Raw genomic sequence first — 23,136 nt, 5'->3', positions numbered from 1 at the left:
CCGTACCGTAACGTCGCGGCCGCGCGCCCCGCCCCCGACCGCGCGCGCTTGCGCAGAGCGCGGCGGGCGGGCAGAAAGCGCGCAGTCACTGCGGCCGGGAGGGGGAGCGGCCCGCGCAGGCAGTTAGAAAGCCCGCCAAATGCTCTTTCCGCCGGCGAGGCCCCGGGGGGAGGGGGAAGCACTGAGTCCCGTTCCCCCCCCTCCCCCAGGGAGGAAGAGGAAGCGCAACCCGGCGGACCCCGCCTTCCTCCCCACGCCAATGCCCGAGCTCCACGCGCCTTTCTGCCCAGCCCTCCGCCCCTCCTCGGTCACGGGAGCTCCTGTTCCCATTTGCCTCTGTGTCCCCGGCCACCTCAGATTTCCCCTACTTCCCGCCGTTCCTGTCTTTAGCTCGGGGCACTCGGGCCCACTCCCCCCCCCCCCCCACACACGGGCCGAGACACGCTCCCGCCGCCATGCGCAGGCGTATTCCCCTCCACCAGGGACTACATTTCCCGGCGGGCGCTGCGCCTACCCTGCGGTCAGCTGACCGGTCTCGTGATCTTCTGTGAGTCAAGCCGGGAGGGCGGGCCCCAGCGACTTGCGCTGCCCGTCCTTGCCCCTGATCCCCCCCCTCGTCGGAACTAGGAGTTGCAGCGTTGCGGGCCCCGGGTCTCCTCTCCACTCGGTCACGTCCCTGGAGTGTCCTGACCGTGCGGGTGGGGAGAGCTTCCTCTAAGCCCGCGATTCCCTCCCGAGGACTGGAAATCGGCAGGCTGGCTTGCCTGGCTCTCTCATTTCGTTTCTTTCCTCAGGACTGTCAGGGGGTTCGGCTGGAGGAAGAGAGGTGACTGACTGCCCTGGGTCGCTGCTGATCCCCGACCAAGCGGAGCCAAAATGTCCCCGGAATCTAAAAAGCTTTTCAACATCGTTATTTTAGGAGTTGCCTTTATGTTTATGTTCACCGCCTTTCAAACTTGTGGAAATGTAGCGGTGAGTTGGAACTTGTCCTCTCTCCTTTGAAATGCCTATATCACAATGCCCTCCGTTTGGTGACAATAAACGTTGATGTCCGCTACCACGCCAAGATTGCTCCTCCTGTTTTTCAACCTACCCTTCCTTGTTCTCTATGATTTGGTTTGGTTTCATGTTAAACACTGGCGTTTATGACTCAGACGCGGCTTGGAGTTTGAATACTGGCCATAATTACTTTAATTCTTGTCCGGGTTAAACGCTGAGTTTAGTGCTTGGGTGGTTGGGGCACCAAAACCCAGTGCAGGTACATCTATCTGGTTGCCGTTTCCCCGTCGGGGAGAGAGCACTGGAGATCCTAACATGTTCCGAGAAGTTAGGCTTTGCAAGGGGGAGGGAGGTGGCAAGGCGTCTTCGTTGATTATTTTATCTTCCACACAGCAAACTGTCATCAGGAGCTTAAATAGCACAGATTTTCATGGCAGTGGATATACCAGGTATTGTACCGTGTGCATGATTTGACTGTGCATGTCGTAGTTTCGTCCATCTCTTCAGGAAAGCCAGCAATGACGTGCTCTAACATCTGATTTTATTAAAATCTCTGAGAAGCAGTGATTGTGTCAAATCTGGCTCTTTTCTGACCTGAGGGCCAGCCCGATAGGGCCACCCTTGCCTCCAAGGCTGTTCAAATAAATCCCCAGAATCTACTTGGTGGAAGGAGAGAACCAAAGCTTGGAGGTTGTCACGTGACTTCCACACAGGAATACACCCTTACACATAAAATTTAAAATGTGGCAGTGAAAAATGATAGACCAGGGATGGTGGTCATGCCTTGATCCCCAAAATGTGATGGTAGATTTTTTTTTTAATGAGTCCAGTTTCTTTGCTAAGATGATGGAAATGAAGACAGCGTAGTGCTCCCTGTTCAATAAGCATGCAAGTCTGTCAGTCATTCTGATCCTAAACAGTACGGTAGTTGTTGAAACATTGGGTCCTTAATGTGGAACTCTTTTTTTTTTTGGTTGTTGGTTTTTCAAGACAGGGTTTCTCTCTAGCCCTGGCTGTCCTGAAACTTACCCTGTAAACCAACCAGGCTGGCCCCGAACTCAGGAGATCAGCCTCCTAAGAGCTGGGGTTAAAGGCTTGTGACACTACCACCTGACCTCAGCTTGCAGTTTCTTCTTAAGCGTTTGGATGTTTATGCTGTCGAGGCAGAAAGAATGAAAACCTCACACGTCTGTAGTCCTCTGGGTTTGTAGCTGGAGATGGGCATGCAATTCTCTTCCTCTTCTCGGGTAGCCTTAGCTGCTGCCTGGCCTTGTGCTCACAGAGTAACACAGGATAACCTTGAACTTCTGATCCTCTTGCTAATGATGCGATTAGAAGCCTGTAGCACCCGGCCCGGCTTCAGTGTGTCCCCTTCCCCAATAACCTACATCCAAGAATTCAGCATCTTTTAGCTCAGGGCTAGGAGAGCCTCTCTGGCTCTCACCCCATGTAGGTAGGAAGGTGACACTGAGCCTCTGTGACCCTGGCTTTACCCACTGCTGAGATACTAGACAAATTGGACACTGGCAGGTGCCTTGTGGTTTGCTGGGTCAGAGGCCGAGCGAGGCTGGCAGCCTCAGCATTGTCTGTCTGTTCTCTAAGAATGTTCTAAGTTTGTCCTGCTGGCTCTTTCCGTCTTGTGTATAAGTAGGGCATGCTTCTTTTTCTTTGCATTTTCAGAGAGACATTCTCACTATGTAACTCTGGCTGGCCTTATTTATTTATATATTAATCTATCAGTTTTATTTTTTTGAGGCAAAGATTTTGTATGTAGCCCTGACTGGCCTTGAACTTGTTCTGTAGACCAGGTTGGACTCAAAATGACTGCTCTTAAAGTTACAGAGATCCTCTTCTGCTTCCTGAGTACTAGGATTAACCAAATGAACCACCTCATTTAGCTCAGGGTTCTCTTTAAAACAAAACAAAACTTTATTTTTTTGCCGGGGGGGGGGGGCTTTTTGAGATAGTGTTTCTCTGGGTTGCCTGGACCGTCCTGGAACTCACTCTGTAGACCAGGCTGGCCTCAAACTCATCAAGATCCCCCTGCCTCTGCCTCCCGAGTGCTGGGATCAAAGGTGTGCACCACCACCCAGCAAAAACAAAACTTTGATTTGACAAGAATTGTACTTCTTTATCTCTCATATATATACACTGCAGAATTGTGAAATTGAGCTATACACACACACTCTTTACATTTGATTGATTTATAAACTTTAGAAAGAGAAATAAGGTCTTACCCTGTAGCTGGCCTAGAGCCTACTCACACGCTGCCTCCTAAGTACTGGAATTGCAGGCAGACATTGCTATGTCTGTGTCTGGCTGGCTGCTTTTTTTTTTTTTTTTTTTTTTTTTTTTTTGATTTTTCGAGACAGGGTTTCTCCGTAGCTTTTGGTTCCTGTCCTGGAACTAGCTCTTGTAGACCAGGCTGGCCTCGAACTCACAGAGATCCGCCTGCCTCTGCCTCCCGAGTGCTGGGATTAAAGGCGTGCGCCACCACCGCCCGGCTCTGGCTGCTTTTTGTAATTTCTCTGTGCTTATAGGTTTGCTATTACCCTGTCCCCCAGTTCCAAAACTTTTTTTTCTTTTTTTTTCTTTTTGGTTTTTCGAAACAGGGTTTTTCTGTAGCTTTGGAACCTGTAGACCAGGCTGACCTTGAACTCACAGAGATGCACCTGCCTCAGCCTCAGTGCTGGGATTAAAGGCTTGCACCATCACAGCCCGGCTTCCAAAATTTTTTTTTTAAAAGCGTTTTCTTCGAGACACAATTTCTTTGTGTAATCCTAGCTGCCCTGGAATTCACTCTGTAGACAAGGCTGGCCTCTGTCTCCTGAGTGCTGGGATTAAAGGTGTGTGGCACTACTGCTCGGCCCCAAACTCTTTATTTTAGATTTTTATCTAATTCTGGTATACGGTGTCTGAGGATAAGTGGAAGTGGTTAGTACTGTCAGAACTTTGTAGTGCTGTGTCTTCTGTGTATTTTAAAGAACAAATGAAAGATTTTTTTTTTCCAAGACAGGGTTTCTCTGTGTAGCTTTGGAGCCTGTCCTGGAATTCACTCTGTAAACCAGACTGACCTCGAACTCACAGAGATCCTCCTGCCTTTGCCTCCCGAATGCTGGGATTAAAGGTGTGCGCCACCACTATCCTATGAAATAATACATTTATTATCTGAGCAGTTTATGGAAACCAAAGAAATATTTACTCTGAATTTACAGATTTAAGCACTGCCTAATAAATGAAATCAGGACCCTCAAGATGGCGTTAGTACCATTCTGTTTAAGATACGTGTAGTAAGCCGGGTAAGGTGATGTAGCCTTTAATCCCAGCACTTGGGAGGCAGATGTGGGGGGGAATCTCTGAGTTCAAGGCCCGCCTCTACTATATAGTAAGTTCCAGTACAGCCAGAACTATGTAGAGAAGAAAAGATGTATGTAGTAGGGTTCTTAGACATGCTGTGTATATCTGTAATCCCAGTACTTGGGAGGCTCAAGCAGAAGAATAGTGGGTTCAAGGCCAGGCCTGGCTATCTAGTGAGATGACAACTGTCCATATAGGCAATTACATATTTATATAATGTATACATATAACCAAATTGCGTATATGTAATAGGGCTGAGGAGTAACAAAAAAAAAATGTTGAGGTGAGTAAAATAAATTCTAATGTAAGCAGACCCTAGCTCCGCTTGTCATTTATAGCGAAGGAATGCCATTTGGCTACCTGAAGTCGTAGTGGAACAGACTGATCTCCCCTAACGATGGTTGAACTGAGGCAACCTATTCCATGTAGTTCTGCTTTCCATGAAGTGAGGCTGTGCAGTGATACCTTCTTTCCACAGCATCTAGGCTTTAAGAGGAAATGCCCGTAAAGTCCTTGGCATGGTGCTAATGTTAGCATTCCCTGTGAAAACCAGTACCTGGAGTCGTGTTACAGGCAAGCTGGCTGAAAGAAACGAGATAAAATATTTAATATAAGACAGATGCGGTGGCACATGCCTAGAATTCCTACAGTGTCGTGGGACAGACAGGAGTATTGCTGCAGGTTTGAGACAAGCCAGGGATAAGATTTGAAGACCCTGAAGGCCGGGCAGTAGTGACACACGTTTTTAACCCCAGCACTTGGGAGGCAGAGGCAGGCAGATCTCTGAGTTCGAGGATAGCCTGGTCTACAGAGTGAATTCCAGGACAGGCACCAAAAACTACAGAGAAACCCTGTCTCAAAAATCCAAAAAAAAAAAGATTTGGAGACCCTGTCATAACAAACAAATAAAAAGCAGCCAGTGTTCCATTGCATGCCAGTAATCCTAGCTCTTTGGAGACTGCAGCAGGATTGCCATGAGTTCAAACTCAGCCTGGGCTACGCTATGCAGTGAGTTTCAAGCCAGCCAGTGCTACATAGTAGGACCCTGTCTCAACAAAAACTCTATCCATCTATCAATAACTAATATATTTATAAAGTAAGGATGTATTTATGTTACATAACTGAGAACTTTAATGTGATCTTTAAAGATATAAATATATATTCTAACTAAAGCCTATGGAATGTTTTACAAATTTATAAAGTTTACATGTTTTGGGTAGAATTTTACATCATCTTATTTTGTGCATGAGTATATGAGTGTCCACATACCACAGTGTGAGCGTGGAGGTCAAAGGACAACTTCAGGAGTTGATTCTCCCCTTCCACAGTATGGGTTCTGGGATCAAACTCAGGTCGTCAGACTTGACCTCAGGGACCTTTTCCTGATGAGCCCTAAGTCAAATTTGAAAAGTGAATTTTTGAGACGTTACTTAAGGTTTTTGTTCTTTTCCCCTCCTGTCCACTGTGTGAGCAGTTTAGCAATTATCTACGGCGTTTTCTCTGCTTCCAATTTGATCACTCCGTCCGTGGTCGCCATCATAGGACCTCAGATCTCTATGTTTGTCAGTGGCCTGTTTTACAGGTGAGTGGTCCCGTTTGCCCTGTGGTTGTTTAATTTAGAGCACTTTAGCCCATCTGGGAAGTCCAGTGGGGAGTGGTCGTGTTCCTTTCGGGGATTCGGTGCTCTGCTTCGTGCTCAGGAATACTGGACTTCTCACTGATAAGAAGCATGCATTAAATTGGACCTGTGTCTGAGACAGTTTCTCTCTGTAGTCCAGGCCTGGTGATCCTCCCAGATCGGCCTTCAGAGTTTGGTATTTATCAGGCTCCCATATCTGGCGGATAGCAGCTGTTGTCTTACTGTTAGTAATTAGAATGCGAAAGTCTCTGTTAGGGTTGAAAAGAGCCTTCCATGAAGTAAGTTTCCTTTCTGTTATGTGAAATCAAGGAATGTTCCTAGCTCGAGCTCGTCGTGCGTTAAGCTCATGGCAGAAGCTGTGGCAAACCCGGGAAATGTGCACTTCCAGGCTTGAGATGGTAAACAGCCGTCAGTGGCCTGGGTTGCAGAAGGCTCAGTGGCAGAGCACTTGTCTGTCATACGCGGAGGTCTGGGCTTGACTGCTTTTCTGGGGAGAAAAAAAATCCCGAAATCAGTCACGTTCATCCCTTTCCAAAAGCCTAAATCAAGAAAGTGCTTTCCGGTTCGAAGTTAAGGTTGCGAACCTCCGAGCTGGCCCCTGGGCGGCATGCTTAGCGTTCTGCTAATGTACTGTTTGACTGTAATGCACTGACCTGTTGTATTTTAGCATGTACATTGCCGTTTTTATCCAGCCTTTCCCATGGTCCTTCTACACGGCGTCTGTTTTCATTGGAATCGCGGCTGCTGGTGAGCATCGCCCTTTGCCTGCTTTCCTGGGGCATGGGTGCTGTTCACACGCTAGCATGGGAAGCTGCCTGACTTCACTCCTCTGATGAACTCTTGGTTTGAATTCTAGTGCTTTGGACAGCACAAGGAAATTGCCTGACAATAAATTCCGATGAGCACACGATCGGGAGAAACAGCGGGATTTTCTGGGCACTCTTACAGTCTAGGTAATAATCTTGTTGGAGCTCAGTCTGTCCTTGGATTTCTTCATCTAGCACTTTTTGTGTGGGGTACAGAGTCATACTTTGTTAATTACATAAAATGCATGGAACTATTTTAGTAAAATTTAAAAATAGCAAACAAAATATTAACCTCCATATATTTTGCATCCTCTGTACTTTAGGCCTTTTGGATTATTTGTTTAATTTCATGTTATCTTCACAGAAACTTAGGAGGTATTATCTGTTTGCTACAGATGAGAAAAAAGAGCCTGAAAGTTAACCCATGTAAATATGGTTATCTGGAGCACATTAGCCACGTCCTTCCTGCCAAGCTGCACCGCCCAGATAGCTATTAATAAATCCACCAAGTTCAGAAGGGAGAACAGTGGTCCTGCTTCTGAACGATACAGCATGGTGGCTCTTCCTTAAGGAAAGAGCAGCACCAGTCGTTCTGCCTAGGACCTTTGGGGTTCACGAGTATACCCGGGAGAACTTGGAATAGTGGCATGGACCTGTGATTCGAGCACTCAGGAGTAGAGGCAGGAAGATTGCAGCAAGTTCAAGGCCAGCCGGAGCTCCTGGGTGGCTGTGGATAAAAGCGCTTACTACCAGACCTGCTGACTTGAGTCCCGTCCCTAGGCCCACATGGCAGGAGGAGAGAACAACTCCTCCGGCAGGCTGCCCCGCTTGTGCACTGTAGCCCCGTCATACCTTCTCCATATACCAACAGCTCAGCGGATTACAGTTCTTAGAGAATTTTGGTTTTTCATAGGACTTAAGCTTGTCTGTTTAGTTAATAGTGGTGATTGGTGTGAGTGTGTGTGTGTGTGTGAGTCTCACAAGGCTGACCTTGAATAGCTCCACTCTCCGCGTGATTATTTTGCTTCAAGCCTCCCAAGTAGCTGAGACTGTGGGTGCACCCATCACGCCTGGTGCAGAAGTTTAGTCTTAGGGAGTTAGAGATTCAGAAACAGGAGAGCTGGTGAGTGGCCATCCTCAGGAAAGTCTGCCAAACAAACAGCTGCAGGTGGGGATTTCAGTCACAGATTTATTCGCAAAGTCCTTAAATTTTAGGATTTTAAAAGTAGCATAAGTTTGTTTCCAGTTTTCTCTGAGAGTCCCAGTAAGTCACGAGTGTCAGAGTGAGTCAAGTTCTTTAGGGCAGTGCAGAGTCAGCTTGCTGTCTCCTGCGTCTGGGTCAGCTGATGGCTCAGAAGAAGTCAGGTGGTGTTGACACTTTAAGTGAGCTAGGGCAGGCAGGTTCTTTACAAAATCACGCCCCCTACACACACACTATCCTCTTTCCCCTCTTGAAATAACGCAGGTGATGTTTGACAAGCCCTAAGTTTGAACTTGGCACAGTTGCCCACGTCTTTAATGGCAGCACTGGGAGGCAGAGGCAGGTAGACCTCTGGGTTCCAGGCCAGCCAGAGACCCTGTTTCAAGTAAATAAAAAAGAAATCTTAACCCACTCCAAGAATTGCAGTGATTCCCCACCATCTTCTCCTTTTCTTCCCCACAGCTTGTTCTTTGGAAATCTCTACATATATTTTGCCTGGCAAGGGAAGACTCAGATTTCAGGTTGGTTTTACTCACGTTGCTTTCCGGAGGGTTTGTGAGTGTTACGTGGTTGGGTCTGTGCCTTCCTTCAGTGAGCCGGCTCTGTTCTTGTGCTGTTTTCTTCGGCTTGTTAGTATTTCACTAGCTGAAAGATGAAGGTGGGCGTGGCTATTTCTTCCTAAATTTCTACTGGCGCCTTAAAAATGTCTTGAGGGAGTGTTGGGCTGCTTGGCGACAACCGGTGGGCGTGGCACTAACTGGCATTGCTTCACCCGTGCTGTCCACTCTCTCCTCTTGTCCCTAGAGAACGACCGGAGGACGGTGTTCATTGCCCTGACGGTGATAAGCCTCGTGGGGACAGTTCTGTTCTTTCTCATTCGGAAACCAGACCCTGAGAATGTCTTTGGAGAAGAAGAGTCTTGCGATGACCAGGACATGGAAGCCCCTGAGTAAGACACCTGGGACATTCTTCTTCATGTTAGAATAGATTGTGAGCACGTGGGGTCTAGGGACATTAGACTGTTTACCACAGCTAACACATGGTGCTCCCTGGCAGACAGACATGGGGGGATTCAAGCAGAGATGAAGGAGAGCCTTGGAGGACATAGACGGGAAAGACTAGAAGAGAGGCCATGAAAGGTTCCCCGGAGATTTAAGTCCTTCCACAGCTGAGGGTGACCCTCACAGAAGCAAAAATCATGTCCTGTTTTTAGGCCACGGTTTCCCACTCTGATCAGCAGTCTCTCCATGCAAGGCCGGGCAGACACCTTCAGTCCTGTGCAGTGGTCCAGCTTACCAGCTCCTTAGGGCTGTGCTTGGGGCAAGTGGCAAAGCCCCTGCGGTTCTCAAGAGCCAGGAAATTTCCAGTACTGTAATTACCTGAGCACAGTTCTTTCTGATTTTAAGATGGGCTCTCTCACTACATAGCTTAGGCTAGCCTGGGCTCAAGATCCTCCTGCATCAGCCTTCTGCTGCTGGATCACAAGTGAGGGCCAGCACACCCCGTCACCTCAGTGAATCTCAGTAGTGACATTATTTCAGGTATGGAAGGTCACCAAGCATCGTGGCACGTGACTGTAATTCCAGCACTTGGGGGCTGGAGGCAGGAGGATGAGGAATTGAAGGTTATTCTCTATTGCGCATCAAGTTCAAAGCCATCCTGGGCTACATAACACTTGTTTCAAAAGCCATACAAACCAAAAATCATAGGTGATTTGTCTGCAGTGTCATTTAGATTCAAGGGGGTGGGAATTAAAGACTTGACAAAATATGGAGATTTTTCTTACATCTTTTTATTCATTGTTAAAACTTTTGCACTGAGCATTTTATGTTGCCTTATTTATCTATCTTTCTATCTGTCTGTTTGTCTGTCTTTTTTTTTTTTTTTTTTTTTTGAGACAGGGTCTCACTATGTAGTCCTGGCTGTCCTGGAACTCACTGTGTAGACCAGGCTGGCTTCTAACTCAGAGACTGAACTGCCTTTGCCTCCCTAGTGCTGGGATTAAATTAAAGGAGTGCGCCACTATGCCCTGCTTCTGCATTACCTTTTTAATAAACAAGCAACGCATAAAACTGCAGTTGAAAGCTTGCACTGAGGGACTGGAGAGATGGCTCAGTGGTTAAGAGCGTCCACTGCTCTTCCACAGGATCCAAGTTCAATTCCAGCACCCACATGGCAGCTCACAACTGTAGCTCCAGTTCCAGGGAACCCCACACCCCTGGCAAAACTCCAGTGCACATAAAAGAAAAAGAAAACTTACTGAGAGTATTTGAAGTGATGGAGAAGAGTCCTTGGGCTGAGGATGTGTTACATACACACAGTTGTGCCCCTCTTGATGGGTCTGTTAGTGACGGGCTGCTGTATGACCGTGAGCCGTAAGATGCTGTCTCCTAACACGGCTGACGTACCGTGAGCTGTGAGCGCGCCCTGTCCTAGCGTTAGCAGATTAGAGAGGAGCGCGCTGCACCTGCGGTAAAGCGTAGTTCTCAGGAGGGCTGCTCGGCCTGATCAGCGTTCTCTCATCCTGAACTTCTGCGCCTTTGTTTGGCAAAGAGTGCTGACCGTGTGCCAGCCCTAGCAGAGGGCAAGCCTCTGCTCTTACTGGACTAGTGTCAGAGGTGGTAGAAGTCATACACCTGTAAGGGGTCCCCAGACTGTCCCGACCGCGGGACCCGGGGCAGTCATGTTTTTATTTTTATGTCAGGAGATCTTTACTAATTTTATTTTTAAATTTTAAAAAAGTGTTGTATTTCATGTGTATGGATGTGTTGCCTACATGTATATCTGTACCACCTTTGTGCCCAGTGCCATTAAAGGCCAGAGAGGGCATTGGTTCTTCTGGAATTGGAGTTATACATGGCTGTGAGTCACCGTGTGGATACAGGGACTAGAGCCCGGGTCCTCTGGGAGAGCAGCCGCTGCTCTTGGCCACCAAGTCCTCTGTTTAGGCCCTTGCTTTTAATTATTAATACATTTATTTGTGTGTATGTGTATCTATGTAGGCAGTTGTGTATCATGACATAGGACATACGTGTCAGAGGACACTTTCGGGAGTCAGTTCTTTCCGCCATTGTCTGTCCCACAGATTCCGGTTGTTAGACTTGGTGTCGAGTGCTGTTACCCACTGAGCCTTCTCGCCAGCCCCAGATAGTCATGATTTTAAAGAATTTGAATGATGAAAGGCTTCCTGTCTACATGAGAAGAGTAGTGGGAAATGGATTCTCAGATTCTCTCTGACAGTTTGGAAACGACAAGATTAAGAATATGTGTCTGGGCTGGGGTAGAGGTTGGCGTGTGTGCACAAAGCCTGGATCTGACCCTAGTTGTGAGCGAGACCTTTCAAGGGTGAACAATACTTGTGTATACAAAAGCAGCAAAGTATTTCTGTCTCACCCCAGTGTCATTTTCCAAAAGGAGACAGATGAGTGTATGTGTAAGTTCGTTAGGAGACAGTCCTGTTCCGTTGTTCAGAATGAGGAGGTTCCGGGAATCGTGATGAGCAGCCTGAAGACCAGGGCCAAGATGGGACCCTCATAGCAGAGAACACTGACAGTCACTGGCCACCACATAGAGCAGAGGTGTGGTTTGGTTTGATACAGGGTCTTACTGTGTAACTATTACTGGCCTGGACTCCCCAAAATTCCAGTGCCTGTGACTCTGAAGCAGTGAAATTAAGGGAGTGTGCCATCAAACCCAGCTGAGGCCATAGATTTACAAGTCTAGACGGGAGCGGGGTGGCCGCTTAGCGCGTGCTGCTTTGTTCTCTTTGTGGTTTCCAGGGGGAAACAGTCTTATTTTATCTTCTCAGGTCTGCCCAGAACAACGTGACAAAGGCAGTAGATGCGTTTAGTAAGTATTCCCTGTTTGAAATGCGGAGCTGTTGGCAACACCTCCAGCATTTGCTCTCCCTTTCCAGGGTAACTCTGGGTTGACGTCCCCAGTGTCTTCCGTCTTCCAGGTATACACTTCTAGAATATATCATCTTTCCACCAGTGTCTCTGTAACATGGGGCTGTGAGGGGTGAATGATGCTGCTGCCCACCTAAGGAGGTGGGGCGGGGGTGCCGGGGAGAGGCCTCAGGTGTAGGGACTCTGTTGACATTGGAGTTGAGAGCAAACCACAGGCTGCTCCTTGGAGCAGAGCCATGACTCCAGGGACTGGGGGCTGGTAAGAGCAGCCACACTTGCTCACTGAGCCTTTTCCTCAGGCCGCAGACTCTGGTAAACTTTTTGTTTGGTACCTTGCTGCCACGCTCACCAGTGTTCTGAGGTTCCGTAGTAGGCAATGGTTGACACTTCTGTTCCAAAGAAGAAAGCTGGGGTTTCCCGGACCTGGACAAGTCCACTCAGAGCTGTTCACAAGTAACCCAACAGCTCTTGGGTCACAGAGGAAGTTTTATCTAATGGTCGTAAGATGGGGATGGGAGTACTCCTTGCTCCTGAGATTCGGAGTGGGCAGCTTAGTGGTTAGCAACTGGGACCATGTGATTATCAGTGTCCAGGCTGGAACTTTTACAAACAAGTGCTATCTTACTGACTGGACAGCAGGCTGTCAGGAAGTTCCACCGAAAGTCAACCAGATGGCCAGTGGGTGGCTGGAGTGGATTTGAGCCTGGGCAGACTCAACAGGCAAAGTCAGTGATTCACATGGAGTCGAGTATTTCCTCAAGACTCGGGCAGACTTCTGACACTCCAGCTTCTGCCCAGTATAGACGGAAGTTTCTGTCCCACCCGGTCCCGCAGCCCTTCAGTCCCAAAGAAACACACAGAGGCTTACATTAATTATAAACTGTTTGGCCTATTAGCTCAGGCGTATTATTAACGAGCTCTTACAACTTAAATTAACCCATAATTCTTGTCTAAGTTTAGCCGTGTGGCTTGGTACCTATTCTCACTGAGGCATTCTCATCTTGCTTTCTCTGCGTCTTGCTGGTGACTGATTCTCTGCCTTTCCTCTTTCCAGAATTCTAGTCTGGTTGCCCCGCCTATACTTCTGCCTGTGGCCAGTCAGCGTTCTATTAAACCTATATGAGTGACAGATCTTTACAAAGTGTACAAGAGCATTACCCCATTACCCCACAACCTCTCAGCTTCTCTGCTTCCCAGGAGAGACCCTTGCTAAGGCAGTTTCTCCCCGTGGGAGCAGTCTGCTGTAGACCATCAGCTCTCAGGACTTCCCAGTGCCCGTGGCCCGTGGGGGTTTATGAGTTGTTAGGTCCCTTTTGTCAGAGTGGAAATTCTTGATCTCATCAGCTGTGGCGTGGCTCAGATGGCACAAGGCCTGTTTTTAGGAAGGACCACGGACACGGGTGCTCTGTCATTAGAGCTGTTTAACCTGCGTTTCAGAGATGCATTCATAATTACAAATTGGGGTTTGGCGCTAAGTAAATAGGTTATAGCGAGGTTCCCTGACTAAAATGTGAGGTTGCCGCCATTGGGACTCAGGCTTTTCAGTGTGGAGTCTTGGAACTTGTCTGCCAGAAAATCCACTGTGGTCAGGGTCAGAGGACTAAAGTGAAACTCCCAGAAGCAGCAATTTAGCAACTGGTTTTTTTTGTTTTGTTTTGTTTTTTTTTAACAGTGATTTTCACTGTGTAGCTCAGGCTTGCTTGAAACCTATGGATCCTTCCATTTGGGCTCTGTAATTCCAATACTTGAGGGACAAGGGGGTCAACTGTCATCCTCAGCTATCGAGGCGTTCAAGGCTAGCCTGAGATTCTGCCTAAAATAAATAAATAAGTGGGAAATTCAGATGAAACTTGGCAGGCATGGCAACCTAGGTCTGTAAGCCTGACGCTCAGGACAGAGACAGGAGGACTGACTTGTTGCGGACCCCCTTAGGCTGCATAGGAAGTTCCACTATAGCCTGAGCCAGCATGAGCCCCTGTTTGGGGTGGTAGGCATTTTTAGAAATGTATTCTCCCCCGTAGATCTCATCCACACTGCTCCATGCAGAGGCAGACATCAAGCTGTCTGCAAACCCCAGAGCAGGGAAGCCCTGGTCTGTAGTCTGTCTCTATGGGTCAGGATACTCCAGGTGGTTCTGACCCAGGTACTCTGCTCACTGACTCCCTGTGTAGCCTGTCTGTAGTGTCTGCTCAAGTGTTTTATTGTCTCATGTTGTTCTGGTTTCTTTCCCCTCCCCTCCGGTTATTAAGAGCTAAAAACGCATCGAGGACAGTGTGTCTCCAGAACATATTTAATCCCTTGAAATAAGCATTCTATTTACAGGGCAGACTTAGTTCATGCCTCATGCATTTTAATCTGAAAATTTAGATTCTTTGTTTACTGGCTTCAGGGATGAGAAGAATGTTCTGGCTGAAGGAAATGGTTTTTAAAACTTTTGGCTCCCAATTAAAATCTAAGTCTGTCCAATTTTTCTCCTTCCAGAGAAGTCTCTGAAGTTGTGTGTCACCAAGGAGATGCTCCTTCTGAGCATTACGACTGCCTACACAGGTACAGCCGCTCTTTCTGCTCTGTCGCTGTCTTCTGACTAAAACAATAGCGCGGTATTGCTCTGCTCTGACTACCCAGTGCTAGCCTGCGACACCTCCTGAGGCGGCTCGCAGAGGGCAGTGGTGGCCAGAGCCTCTGAGACAGTTTTGTTTACATATCCAGTACCTTCCTGGTGACTGATGGAAGACTGAATCATATTCTGTCAGTCAGTCTTTCCCTTCCTGTAGCATCAGGACTCGGCATAGCTCTCCGAGTGAGCTCCTCCCTCCTTGTGATTGACAGGAGAGCCAGACGGCATAGTGACTAAAGGCCTTGTATCACTTCTTCTTCGCTCTATTGGTGACAGCCAATCGCAGGGCCAGCCCCAATTCAGTGTGAAAGGATCAGAAAGGAAAGAGAAAAAGAAAAAAGAAGTTGAGGTTTGACTGGGGATGTAATTGCATAATTAAGTGGCCGAGCATTTGCCTAGCAAGTTCAGGGCCGTGGGTTGATCTCTACCGTTGGGGTGGGAGTGGAGGGCAGCCCCAAAACAGGCTGGAAAGGTGGGTTGGCTGTATCGAGCATTTGTTGCTCTTCTAGGGGTCAGGTTTGGTTCTCAGCACCCACATGTAAGTCCAGGTCTAGTGGATCCAGCACCCTCTTCTGGCCTCTCTGGACACCGCACACAACGGTGCATAGACATTCCTACAGGCAAAACACCATACACATAAAAATAAATCTTGAAAAAAAAAAAATCAAAACCAGTCTGAGCCTGATGTCATGGCACCTACTGGCAGAAAGATGCAAGTTCCAGGCCAACCTTAGCTACATAGTGAGACCTTGTCTCAAAACCCCCAGCAGCTCAGCTACAAACCACACTGATTTACACAGTTTGGCACCTAGGAAACCAGCGCAGGTGTCAGCACTGTCAGGTTCCGGGGAGGGTTCTTCTAGCTGTCCTCCCGCTGTGTGGTCACGGGGCTGGCAGAGAGCAGGAAGCAAGCACCCACCCTGCGGGCCCATCACCTAAGGCTGTGCCTACAAAGCCACTGTGTGGGGAGCTGAGTTTCGGGTAGGCTTTCGGAGAGCACTGTCTGTCATTTACACAGCATAAAGCTGCCCACCTGGGATGCATTTTAGTCTCTGAGTTTTGGTTTCTGTGTCAAGCTCAGCTACTGGGTGCAGGCAAAAGTCGGGAAAGGAGACAGCAGCTGTGGAACTGGTTAAAGCTGGTTTTCTCTCCCCTGAGGTCTGGAGCTGACGTTCTTCTCGGGGGTGTACGGGACCTGTATTGGGGCTGTAAACAAATTTGGGACAGAAGAGAAAAGCCTCATTGGACTCTCTGGAATTTTCATCGGCATTGGAGAAATTTTAGGTAGGTTGGTTTGCATTTTGCTTTTTACTTTAAAAACCTTTTGTTTTCTGGGTAGTGGTGGCACACACCTTAATAAATTCCAGCACTTGAAAGGCAGAGGCAGGTGGAGGTTACAGCGCGGTCAGCTGTTCCAGTTCTGGTTCTGCGAGGTACTTCAAAGAACTCCTCGTTGCTGGAGGGGACAATCTGGCTCTCCCTGAAAGCTCATCCATCACTCCTGCTCAGGGTGATGTCACCATAGGGAGCTGGTGGGGAGATGGGTGGCTGGAGACCCTGCTGGCACCTTTGTGGGGTCTGGAATAGGACACTGACAGTGAGGTACCTCAGGACTCATAGCTTTGTGCTTTCAATCTCAAAGTAGGGTGAAACAGGCTGGATACCGTCCATTCTCACAGACTCTCTTCGTGGTTAACATGTGTGCAGAGCTAAGTCAGAGAGGACCTAGAGACTGCCAGAAAGTAAAGGCGGGGCTAGGCTTTCCCCTGCCTTCAGTTCCTGTGGGCACCTGTGAGTCAACGCTGTCAGCAGAAGCCCTTCCTAAGTGCCTGCGACAGCCCTGCAGGTTACCCCCACTTCAGACTAGCCCAGCCCGGTGGTCCCCGAGCCACCCTACCTCATTTGGCTTCAAATGTAGGATTAGAGAGAGCTCACAGATGTGGGAGATGCTGCGTGCTCTGTTCATTAAGAAGAATGCAGCGCCGGGCCGTGGTGGCACACGTCTTTAATCCCAGCACTCGGGAGGGGCAGGTGGATTTCTGTGAGTTCGAGGCCAGCCTGGTCTACAGAGCTAGTTCCAGGACAGGCTCTAAAGCCATAGAGAAACCCTGTCTCAAAAAAAAAAAACAAAAAAAGAAGAAAGCAGGTTAGCAGGCGCTAGGGACCCCAAGCTGCTTTCCAGAGGGACTGTTAGCCATGCGGGCACCAGGGGTACAGTGTGGCATCTCATTGTGTGACGACCAGATCCCAGATCAGGGTAATGTGCACTTCCATCGCCTCGAGTATTTATCATTGCTTGTATTATGAAACCTTCCAGATCCTTTCTACTGCCTGTTTTGCAACCTACAGATAATTGTCATTAACCATAGTTACCTCCACTATGCTACAGAATGTTAGTTTTTTTTTTTTCTGAGTTGACCTTGCTGCTTATGTAGCTGTTGGCTGACCTGGAACTCACTATGTAGCATAGGCTAGCCTCGATTAAAGGCATGTGCCACCACTGCCCAGGTTACATTTAAAAACTGCCAAGTTTTTAAATTTCTTTTTATGGTCAGAATTAAACCTGGAGTCTTGCACATATGAGACCAAGCACTCCACCACTGAGCTCACTGCTTACCCCACTCATTTTTAAAACTCTGAGAATCTGACAAAGTTGCCCAGGCTGTCTTTGAACTCACTGTAGTTGAGGCAGGCCTTGCATATTTCCTCCTTCCCACTTAGTCTCCTCAGTCATGACAGCAGCCTTGGCACTCACCCTCCTGAAAGCCTTCCTTGCCCCTCCATGCGCTTCTGGCACTCTGCAGCTTCTTGGTGACTGCTGCCAGTCATGGCTCCTGGACGAGCTTTGTGGGGAGGTGGAGGCAGAAGCAGCAGCCCTAGGTCTAGGCTACCTGAGACGTGGTCTCAAACCGGGCGGTGGTGGTGCACGCCTTTAATCCCAGCACTCAGGAGGCAGAGGCAGGCGGATCTCTGTGAGTTCGAGGCCAGCCTGGTCTAGAAGAGCTAGTTTCAAGACAGGAACCAAAAAGCTACGGAGAAACCCTGTCTCGAAAATACAAAAAAAAAAAAAAAAAAAACAAAAAACTGTGTAGTTGATGAGTTGTGCCCTTTGATTCTCTGATTAGCTAGAATGCAGAGGAAGTTGTTCTAGATATTGTAACTCCGCCGTTTGACTTTGGAGACTGTTTGGGGCAGGTATTGGACAGCTGAGAGTTCATTCCCTGGCCCCTCAGTCTAACCCGTGACTGGTTCTGTGATGGATGGAGACCTTTGAAGCATTCTTGTGTCTTAATCTCCAGGTGGAAGCCTCTTTGGCCTGCTGAGCAAGAATAATCGCTTTGGCAGAAATCCAGTCGTGCTGCTGGGCGCCCTGGTGCACTTTGTAGCCTTCTACTTGATCTTTCTCAACATGCCTGGAGATGCGCCCATTGCCCCCGTGGAAGGAACTGACAGCGGCGCCTACATCACACCCAGGTAGAGTGGCTGCCATTTTCTGAATGGCTCAGGGTAGGCAGGAGGAGTGAATGGCTGTTTGGAAGTGGAGCGCTAGCCCTCCTCAGAGTCTGTCGACTTTCTAAGGTCATGGGTCAAGTGGGGATGGAGCCAGGAGGAGTTGAGCAGGGACCCAGAGCGTCCCAAGGGAGTTTTGCAGTGGTTGCTTTTAACTTACTGGAGCCTCCCTTGATCTGTGCAGAAGAGTCTGATGAGAATGCTGTTCTCTGCTGTTTGAGCAGTGAGCTGGGTCAGTGTTAGAGGAGGGGCAAAGAGGATCTCAGACTCTGACGCCCACCTGAGTGGCCTGCTTTTGCTTTGACTTGTGATTCATTATGGATGCAGTGTCTGTGGAGAAAAGCACAATCCAAGGGAGCCTAGCCCAAAGACAGTATTTGTTTTGTGGAGAGTAGACCAGAGTTTGCTGGACTGCAAAGGTCTGTGCATTTAAGCATAATTTCCTACTGAGCGATTTCCAGTAGGTGGGCTGGATTCGTAACACTGTTGAGTATGAAATGCTGGCCTGGAGTTTGGAAGACCCCAGGTTTAATTCCCAATACTATAGAAAAGGTCTTAGACAAGTTAGTATTTATTTGTTCTTTTTTGAGTTACATGTGCACACTCGGGACCTTAGCTCTGAGGAGGAGACAAGTACAAACTGCTTTTGTTGGGAGCAGTGTTTCTGTATTCTGGTGAACTAAATATTGGTGCTACACATTAAATTTATTTTATCTTTTTTATCTTATTTGGTTTTTTTGAGACAGGGTAAAGACCCTTGTATAATTCTGACTGTTCTGGAACTCACTATGTAGACCAGGATAGCCTTGGACGCCCAGAGGTCCGCCTGACTCTGCCTTCTGAGTTCTGGGATTAAAAGCATGTGCCTGGCATATTTTTTTATTTAAATTCTATGTATGTGTGGGGGGTGGTGCATGTTTAAGTTCAGATGCCTGTGGAATTCAAAAGAGGGCCTCAGATCCTGGTGCTGGAGTGGCCAGTGGTGGTAAGCCATTGGAAGTGGGTTCTGGGAGGCAGACTCCAGTCCTTTGTCGAAGCCGCACACCCTAACCTATGGGTCTGTCTTCTCCTCAGCAAAGAAGTTGCCATTCTCTGCAGTTTTCTGCTGGGCCTGGGAGACAGCTGCTTCAACACCCAACTGCTTAGCATTTTGGGTTTTCTCTACTCAGAAGACAGTGCGCCAGCCTTTGCCGTCTTTAAGTTTGTCCAGGTAACTCTGGATCACCCTGCATCTGTCCCTGCACTCGTCCGTCACTCCTCCCCTGGGTTTAAGTGAACGTTGGCCATTACAAAGAGGATTGTAAGGTGCAGGGGCCTTGGCTGGGTGAGAGTTGTATTGTTTTGTTTTTTGAGACAGGGTTTCTCTGTAACAGTCCTGGCTGCCCTGGCTGTCCTGTAGACCAGGCTGGCCTCGAACTCACAGAGACCCACCTGCCTCTGCCTCTCGAATGCTGGTGTTAAAGGCATGCGCCACTATGCCCAGCTGGGGAAGAGATTTTGATTCTGGTCTCTGCACGCAGGTAAAAGACCTCCCCTCCTTGGGTACCGGGTTCCATTCTCTCATCACAGACTCTACCTCTCCTGTGTACTTTATCATGTTACTGTAGCTTCCACAGCTTACTTGGGGTACAGTTGTGAACTGTAACCGGTGAAGTCCGTCTCCACGGGCACCTGCCCATCGCAGGTGTCCTTTGGGGCAGAAGCAGCAGGCTGACTGGAGCTGCTGAGGCCCTGGGCCCATGTGCTGATTTATCTTTCTCGTTCTAGTCGATCTGCGCAGCTGTGGCGTTCTTCTACAGCAACTACCTCCTCCTCTACTGGCAGCTCCTGGTCATGGTGATATTTGGGTTTTTTGGAACCATCTCATTCTTCACCGTGGAGTGGGACGCTGCTGCCATTGTGGCCCGAGGCTCTGACTACCGAAGTATTTGATGAGGCCCATGTCTCCAGGAAGCACAGCTGGTCACACCGCAGAGCTGGTTCAAGTGGCTGCCTGTCGGTGTCGAAACTGTTGGATGATGCTGAGTATGGAAAGGGAAAGAATCAACGCTGTCAGTTGGGCGGATCCTAGCGGTTTAAAGCTGGAGGGCTGAAGGAATCCTGTCAGTTACAGCCCTCCCGAGGTGTTTGTCCACCCACCGTCCTTGGATCCTTACAGTCTCGTCTCCCTCATCCTCATTCTCCTGGGAAGATCCTGCCTTGGTCGCCATGTGTCTCTCAGGATTCTTGTGACTGTGGAGTGTGTTCACTGCCTAGGAACAGGAAGCAGGTGCCACTCCACGTGTGGATCTGGGACTGACTTCCATATAGAGAGTGAAGATGTGAGACACAGCTGTCTTGAGATAGAGTCTCACTGTGTAGCCCAGGCTGGCCTTGGACTTGCAGCCCTCCCCTGCCTCCAGTGTTGGGATTATAGAGTGTGCCCAGCACATGGTTTAAAATGCACCGTCTTTTTGACATAGGGTCTTTTTTTTTTGTTGTTTTTTTGTTTTGTTTTGTTTTTTCGAGACAGGGTTTCTCTGTAGCTTTGGAGCCTGTCCTGGAACTAACTCTTGTAGATCTGGCTGGCCTCAAACGCACAGAGATCCGCCTGCCTCTGCCTCCTGAGTGCTGGGATTAAAGGTGTGCGCCACCACTGCCCAGCTTGACATAGGATCTTGATATTCAGCCCTTGCTGGCCTGGACTTTGTACACCGACAATACTCCTGCCTTCGTCTCTAGATTGCTGGGGTGGTGAGAATATGTCACCGCACACACTCGGCGTGAGACTTTAGCTTCTCTTGAAATGCTGTGTTGAACAGGTCCTCTTACCCTGCCATTCCTAGTAAGGAGTGGCCAGTTACATGTTCTGAAATGAAGTAAAGACTGCCATTTGTCAATCACAAAAGCAGTAAAGAGAAGTGAAGAATATTTACTGGGGGACTTTTGCTATGGTCTTCCTGGCAATTACAATAAATAATAACCTGTCCTCCTAGTGCGTCTGAGAGAATGTTTGAGTACTGTTGACTGCCTTTCATAAGAGCTGACACTTTTACAACTGAGATATTAAATAAGCTTCCAGATGTAGTCTGTGTACTCCAGGTCGGCCTCCAACTCTTGCCCTTCCAGCCTCAACATCTGGCTCAAACTCACCAACTTAGTGTGTGTGGTATGCATTAGGTTGAATAACCATCACTGTATCTAATGACAACATTTTGCCTTTTTAATTCTTGTTATTATTTATGTGTGTATGTGTTTGTCTGCTTGTCTGTGTGTACACCGTGTGCTCGCCTGCTTGTCTGTGTGCACCGTGTGCTCGCCCGCTTGTCTGTGTGTGCACCGTGTGCTCGCCCGCTTGTCTGTGTGCACCGTGTGCTCGCCCGCTTGTCTGTGTGTGCACCGTGTGCTCGCCCGCTTGTCTGTGTGTGCACCGTGTGCTCGCCCGCTTGTCTGTGTGTGCACCGTGTGCTCGCCTGCTTGTCTGTGTGTGCACCGTGTGCTCGCTTGCTTGTCTGTGTGTACACCGTGTGCTCGCCCCTGCTTGTCTGTGTGCACCGTGTGCTCGCCTGCTTGTCTGTGTGTGCACCGTGTGCTCGCCTGCTTGTCTGTGTGCACCGTGTGCTCGCCTGCTTGTCTGTGTGCACCGTGTGCTTGCCTGCTTGTCTGTGTGTGCACCGTGTGCTCGCCCGCTTGTCTGTGTGTGCACCGTGTGCTTACAGAGCTCATGGAAGTCACAGGGGCAATCGATCCCCGGGGACTGCAGTTACAGGCAGTTGAGAACTTAACGAGGGTGCGGTGTCTTAGTTGCTTTTTTCGTTGCTGTGAAGAAACACCCAGACCAAGACAATGTATTCAAGGGTTTATTGGGGCATAAAGTTCCAGATGGTGAGTCCCTAGCCATCATGGGGGGGGGGGGGGCAGGCATAGAGCAGTGACTGAGCACTTACATTTGATTCACAAGCAGGAGGCAAAGAGAGCTGACTGGGAATGGGTCGGGCTTTAGAGATGTATTTATGTATTTTATGCATGTAGATGTTTTGTTTATATATACACACACCAGAAGAGGGCATCAGTTGTACCAGGAATTGAACTCAGAACTTCTAGAAGAGCAGCTGGTGCTCTTAACCCCTGGGCTACCTCTCCAGCCCCTGGCTTGGGCTTTTGAAACCACAAAGCTATTCCCAGTAACACATCTCCAACAAGGCTACTCCTGCTAATCCTTCCCAAACAGTTCCACCAACTGGGGAAGCCAAGCATTCAGATATGCGAGCCTATGGGGGGAGTATTCTCATTCAAACCACCGCACCCCGAGCCGTCCCTACAGCCCCATAATTACAGAACCCCTTGCCTTTTCTCAGCCAGCACCGCTTGTGGGCAGGAACTGGCTGAAAACCATGCTCTGTCTCTTGTCACAAGGGGCTGTCCTGGGACGACTCAACAGGGCAGCTGTGTTCACCAAAGCAAGCAAGCAAAGCCACAGACAGCGAAGGCAAGACAGAAGCCCTGGTCCTTTCTCATGAAAATGTCATCCTGTCACTTCTGCCTTCTGCTGAGATACTGGTCACTGTTTCCAGCTTGCAGGAGAGGACAGGGTCATACAGGCCGTGAACACCAGGGTTGATGGGCGACTGTCACCCCAAAGCTTTCGTATGAAGAGAAACCAGTTCTGCCTTCCCGAGCTTGCGTCTCCCCAGGCTGTTGCTGAGGACAGACCATGCGGCTGTGTGGGTAGAAGGTGGCCGAGCAGCCTGCCCCTAACACTGGGTGTCTTCATAGAAGGAAGCCATATCTTACCACTGCTTGTAGGATTCTAGGTGATGTCAGCTGTCAACAGGGAAAGGACATGAAGGTTGGGAACCTAACTTGTGGTCTGCTTCCTGACAGCTGTGGCAGTTCAAAGCCAGCACAGGGAATTCCAGGCCATCTGAAACAATATGGTGAGACCCTGTCCAAAAAAAAAAAAAAAAAAAAAAAAAAAAAACAAAACAAACACAAAATGTGATTTATGCCGTAGAGTGGAATAGTATTCATCCTTTAAAAGAGAATCAGGTGTGATACATCCTACAACATGGATAAACCTAGACGGTACTGTATTGAGTGAAATAAGCCAGCTGGCAGAA

At 48.6% G+C, this 23,136-nt stretch overlaps 1 protein-coding gene across 5 annotated transcripts; it reads left to right on the top strand.

Moving 5' to 3' along the window:
- The first annotated feature begins 463 nt into the window (after window positions 1-463).
- Mfsd11 (major facilitator superfamily domain containing 11) lies at window positions 464-21,010 on the top strand. Of its 5 annotated transcripts, none has more exons than XM_041636108.1 (14): window positions 464-547; window positions 795-972; window positions 1,393-1,448; window positions 5,831-5,938; window positions 6,663-6,742; window positions 6,852-6,948; window positions 8,465-8,523; window positions 8,807-8,951; window positions 11,811-11,851; window positions 14,392-14,457; window positions 15,686-15,811; window positions 17,827-18,001; window positions 19,112-19,247; window positions 19,805-21,010. In XM_041636108.1, the coding sequence occupies exons 2-14, from the start codon at window positions 877-879 to the stop codon at window positions 19,967-19,969; spliced, it is 1,350 nt and encodes a 449-aa protein (XP_041492042.1). In that variant the 5' UTR covers window positions 464-547; window positions 795-876; the 3' UTR covers window positions 19,970-21,010. The 5 variants fall into 5 exon arrangements, with proteins under 5 accessions (XP_041492042.1, XP_041492041.1, XP_041492040.1 ...); XM_041636107.1 differs by lacking the exon at window positions 464-547 and adding an exon at window positions 570-698; XM_041636106.1 differs by lacking the exon at window positions 464-547 and having other exon boundaries at window positions 596-972.
- Window positions 21,011-23,136: the final 2,126 nt, after the last annotated feature.

Source organism: Microtus oregoni, unplaced genomic scaffold, assembly GCF_018167655.1.
Source record: "Microtus oregoni isolate MIOR12 unplaced genomic scaffold, Mior012 000048F_ref0000485, whole genome shotgun sequence".
NCBI lineage: Eukaryota > Metazoa > Chordata > Mammalia > Rodentia > Cricetidae > Microtus > Microtus oregoni.
This window is presented reverse-complemented; position numbering and strand designations above follow the sequence as displayed.

Coding starts and splice junctions, on each gene's coding strand:
- Mfsd11 (XM_041636108.1), top strand. CDS start 877: ATGTCCCCGGAATCTAAAAAGCTTTTCAACATCGTTATTTTAGGAGTT. Junction 8,524..8,806: donor AGGGAAGACTCAGATTTCAG/GTTGGTTTTACT, acceptor TCTTGTCCCTAG/AGAACGACCGGAGGACGGTG. Junction 14,458..15,685: donor CATTACGACTGCCTACACAG/GTACAGCCGCTC, acceptor CTCTCCCCTGAG/GTCTGGAGCTGACGTTCTTC.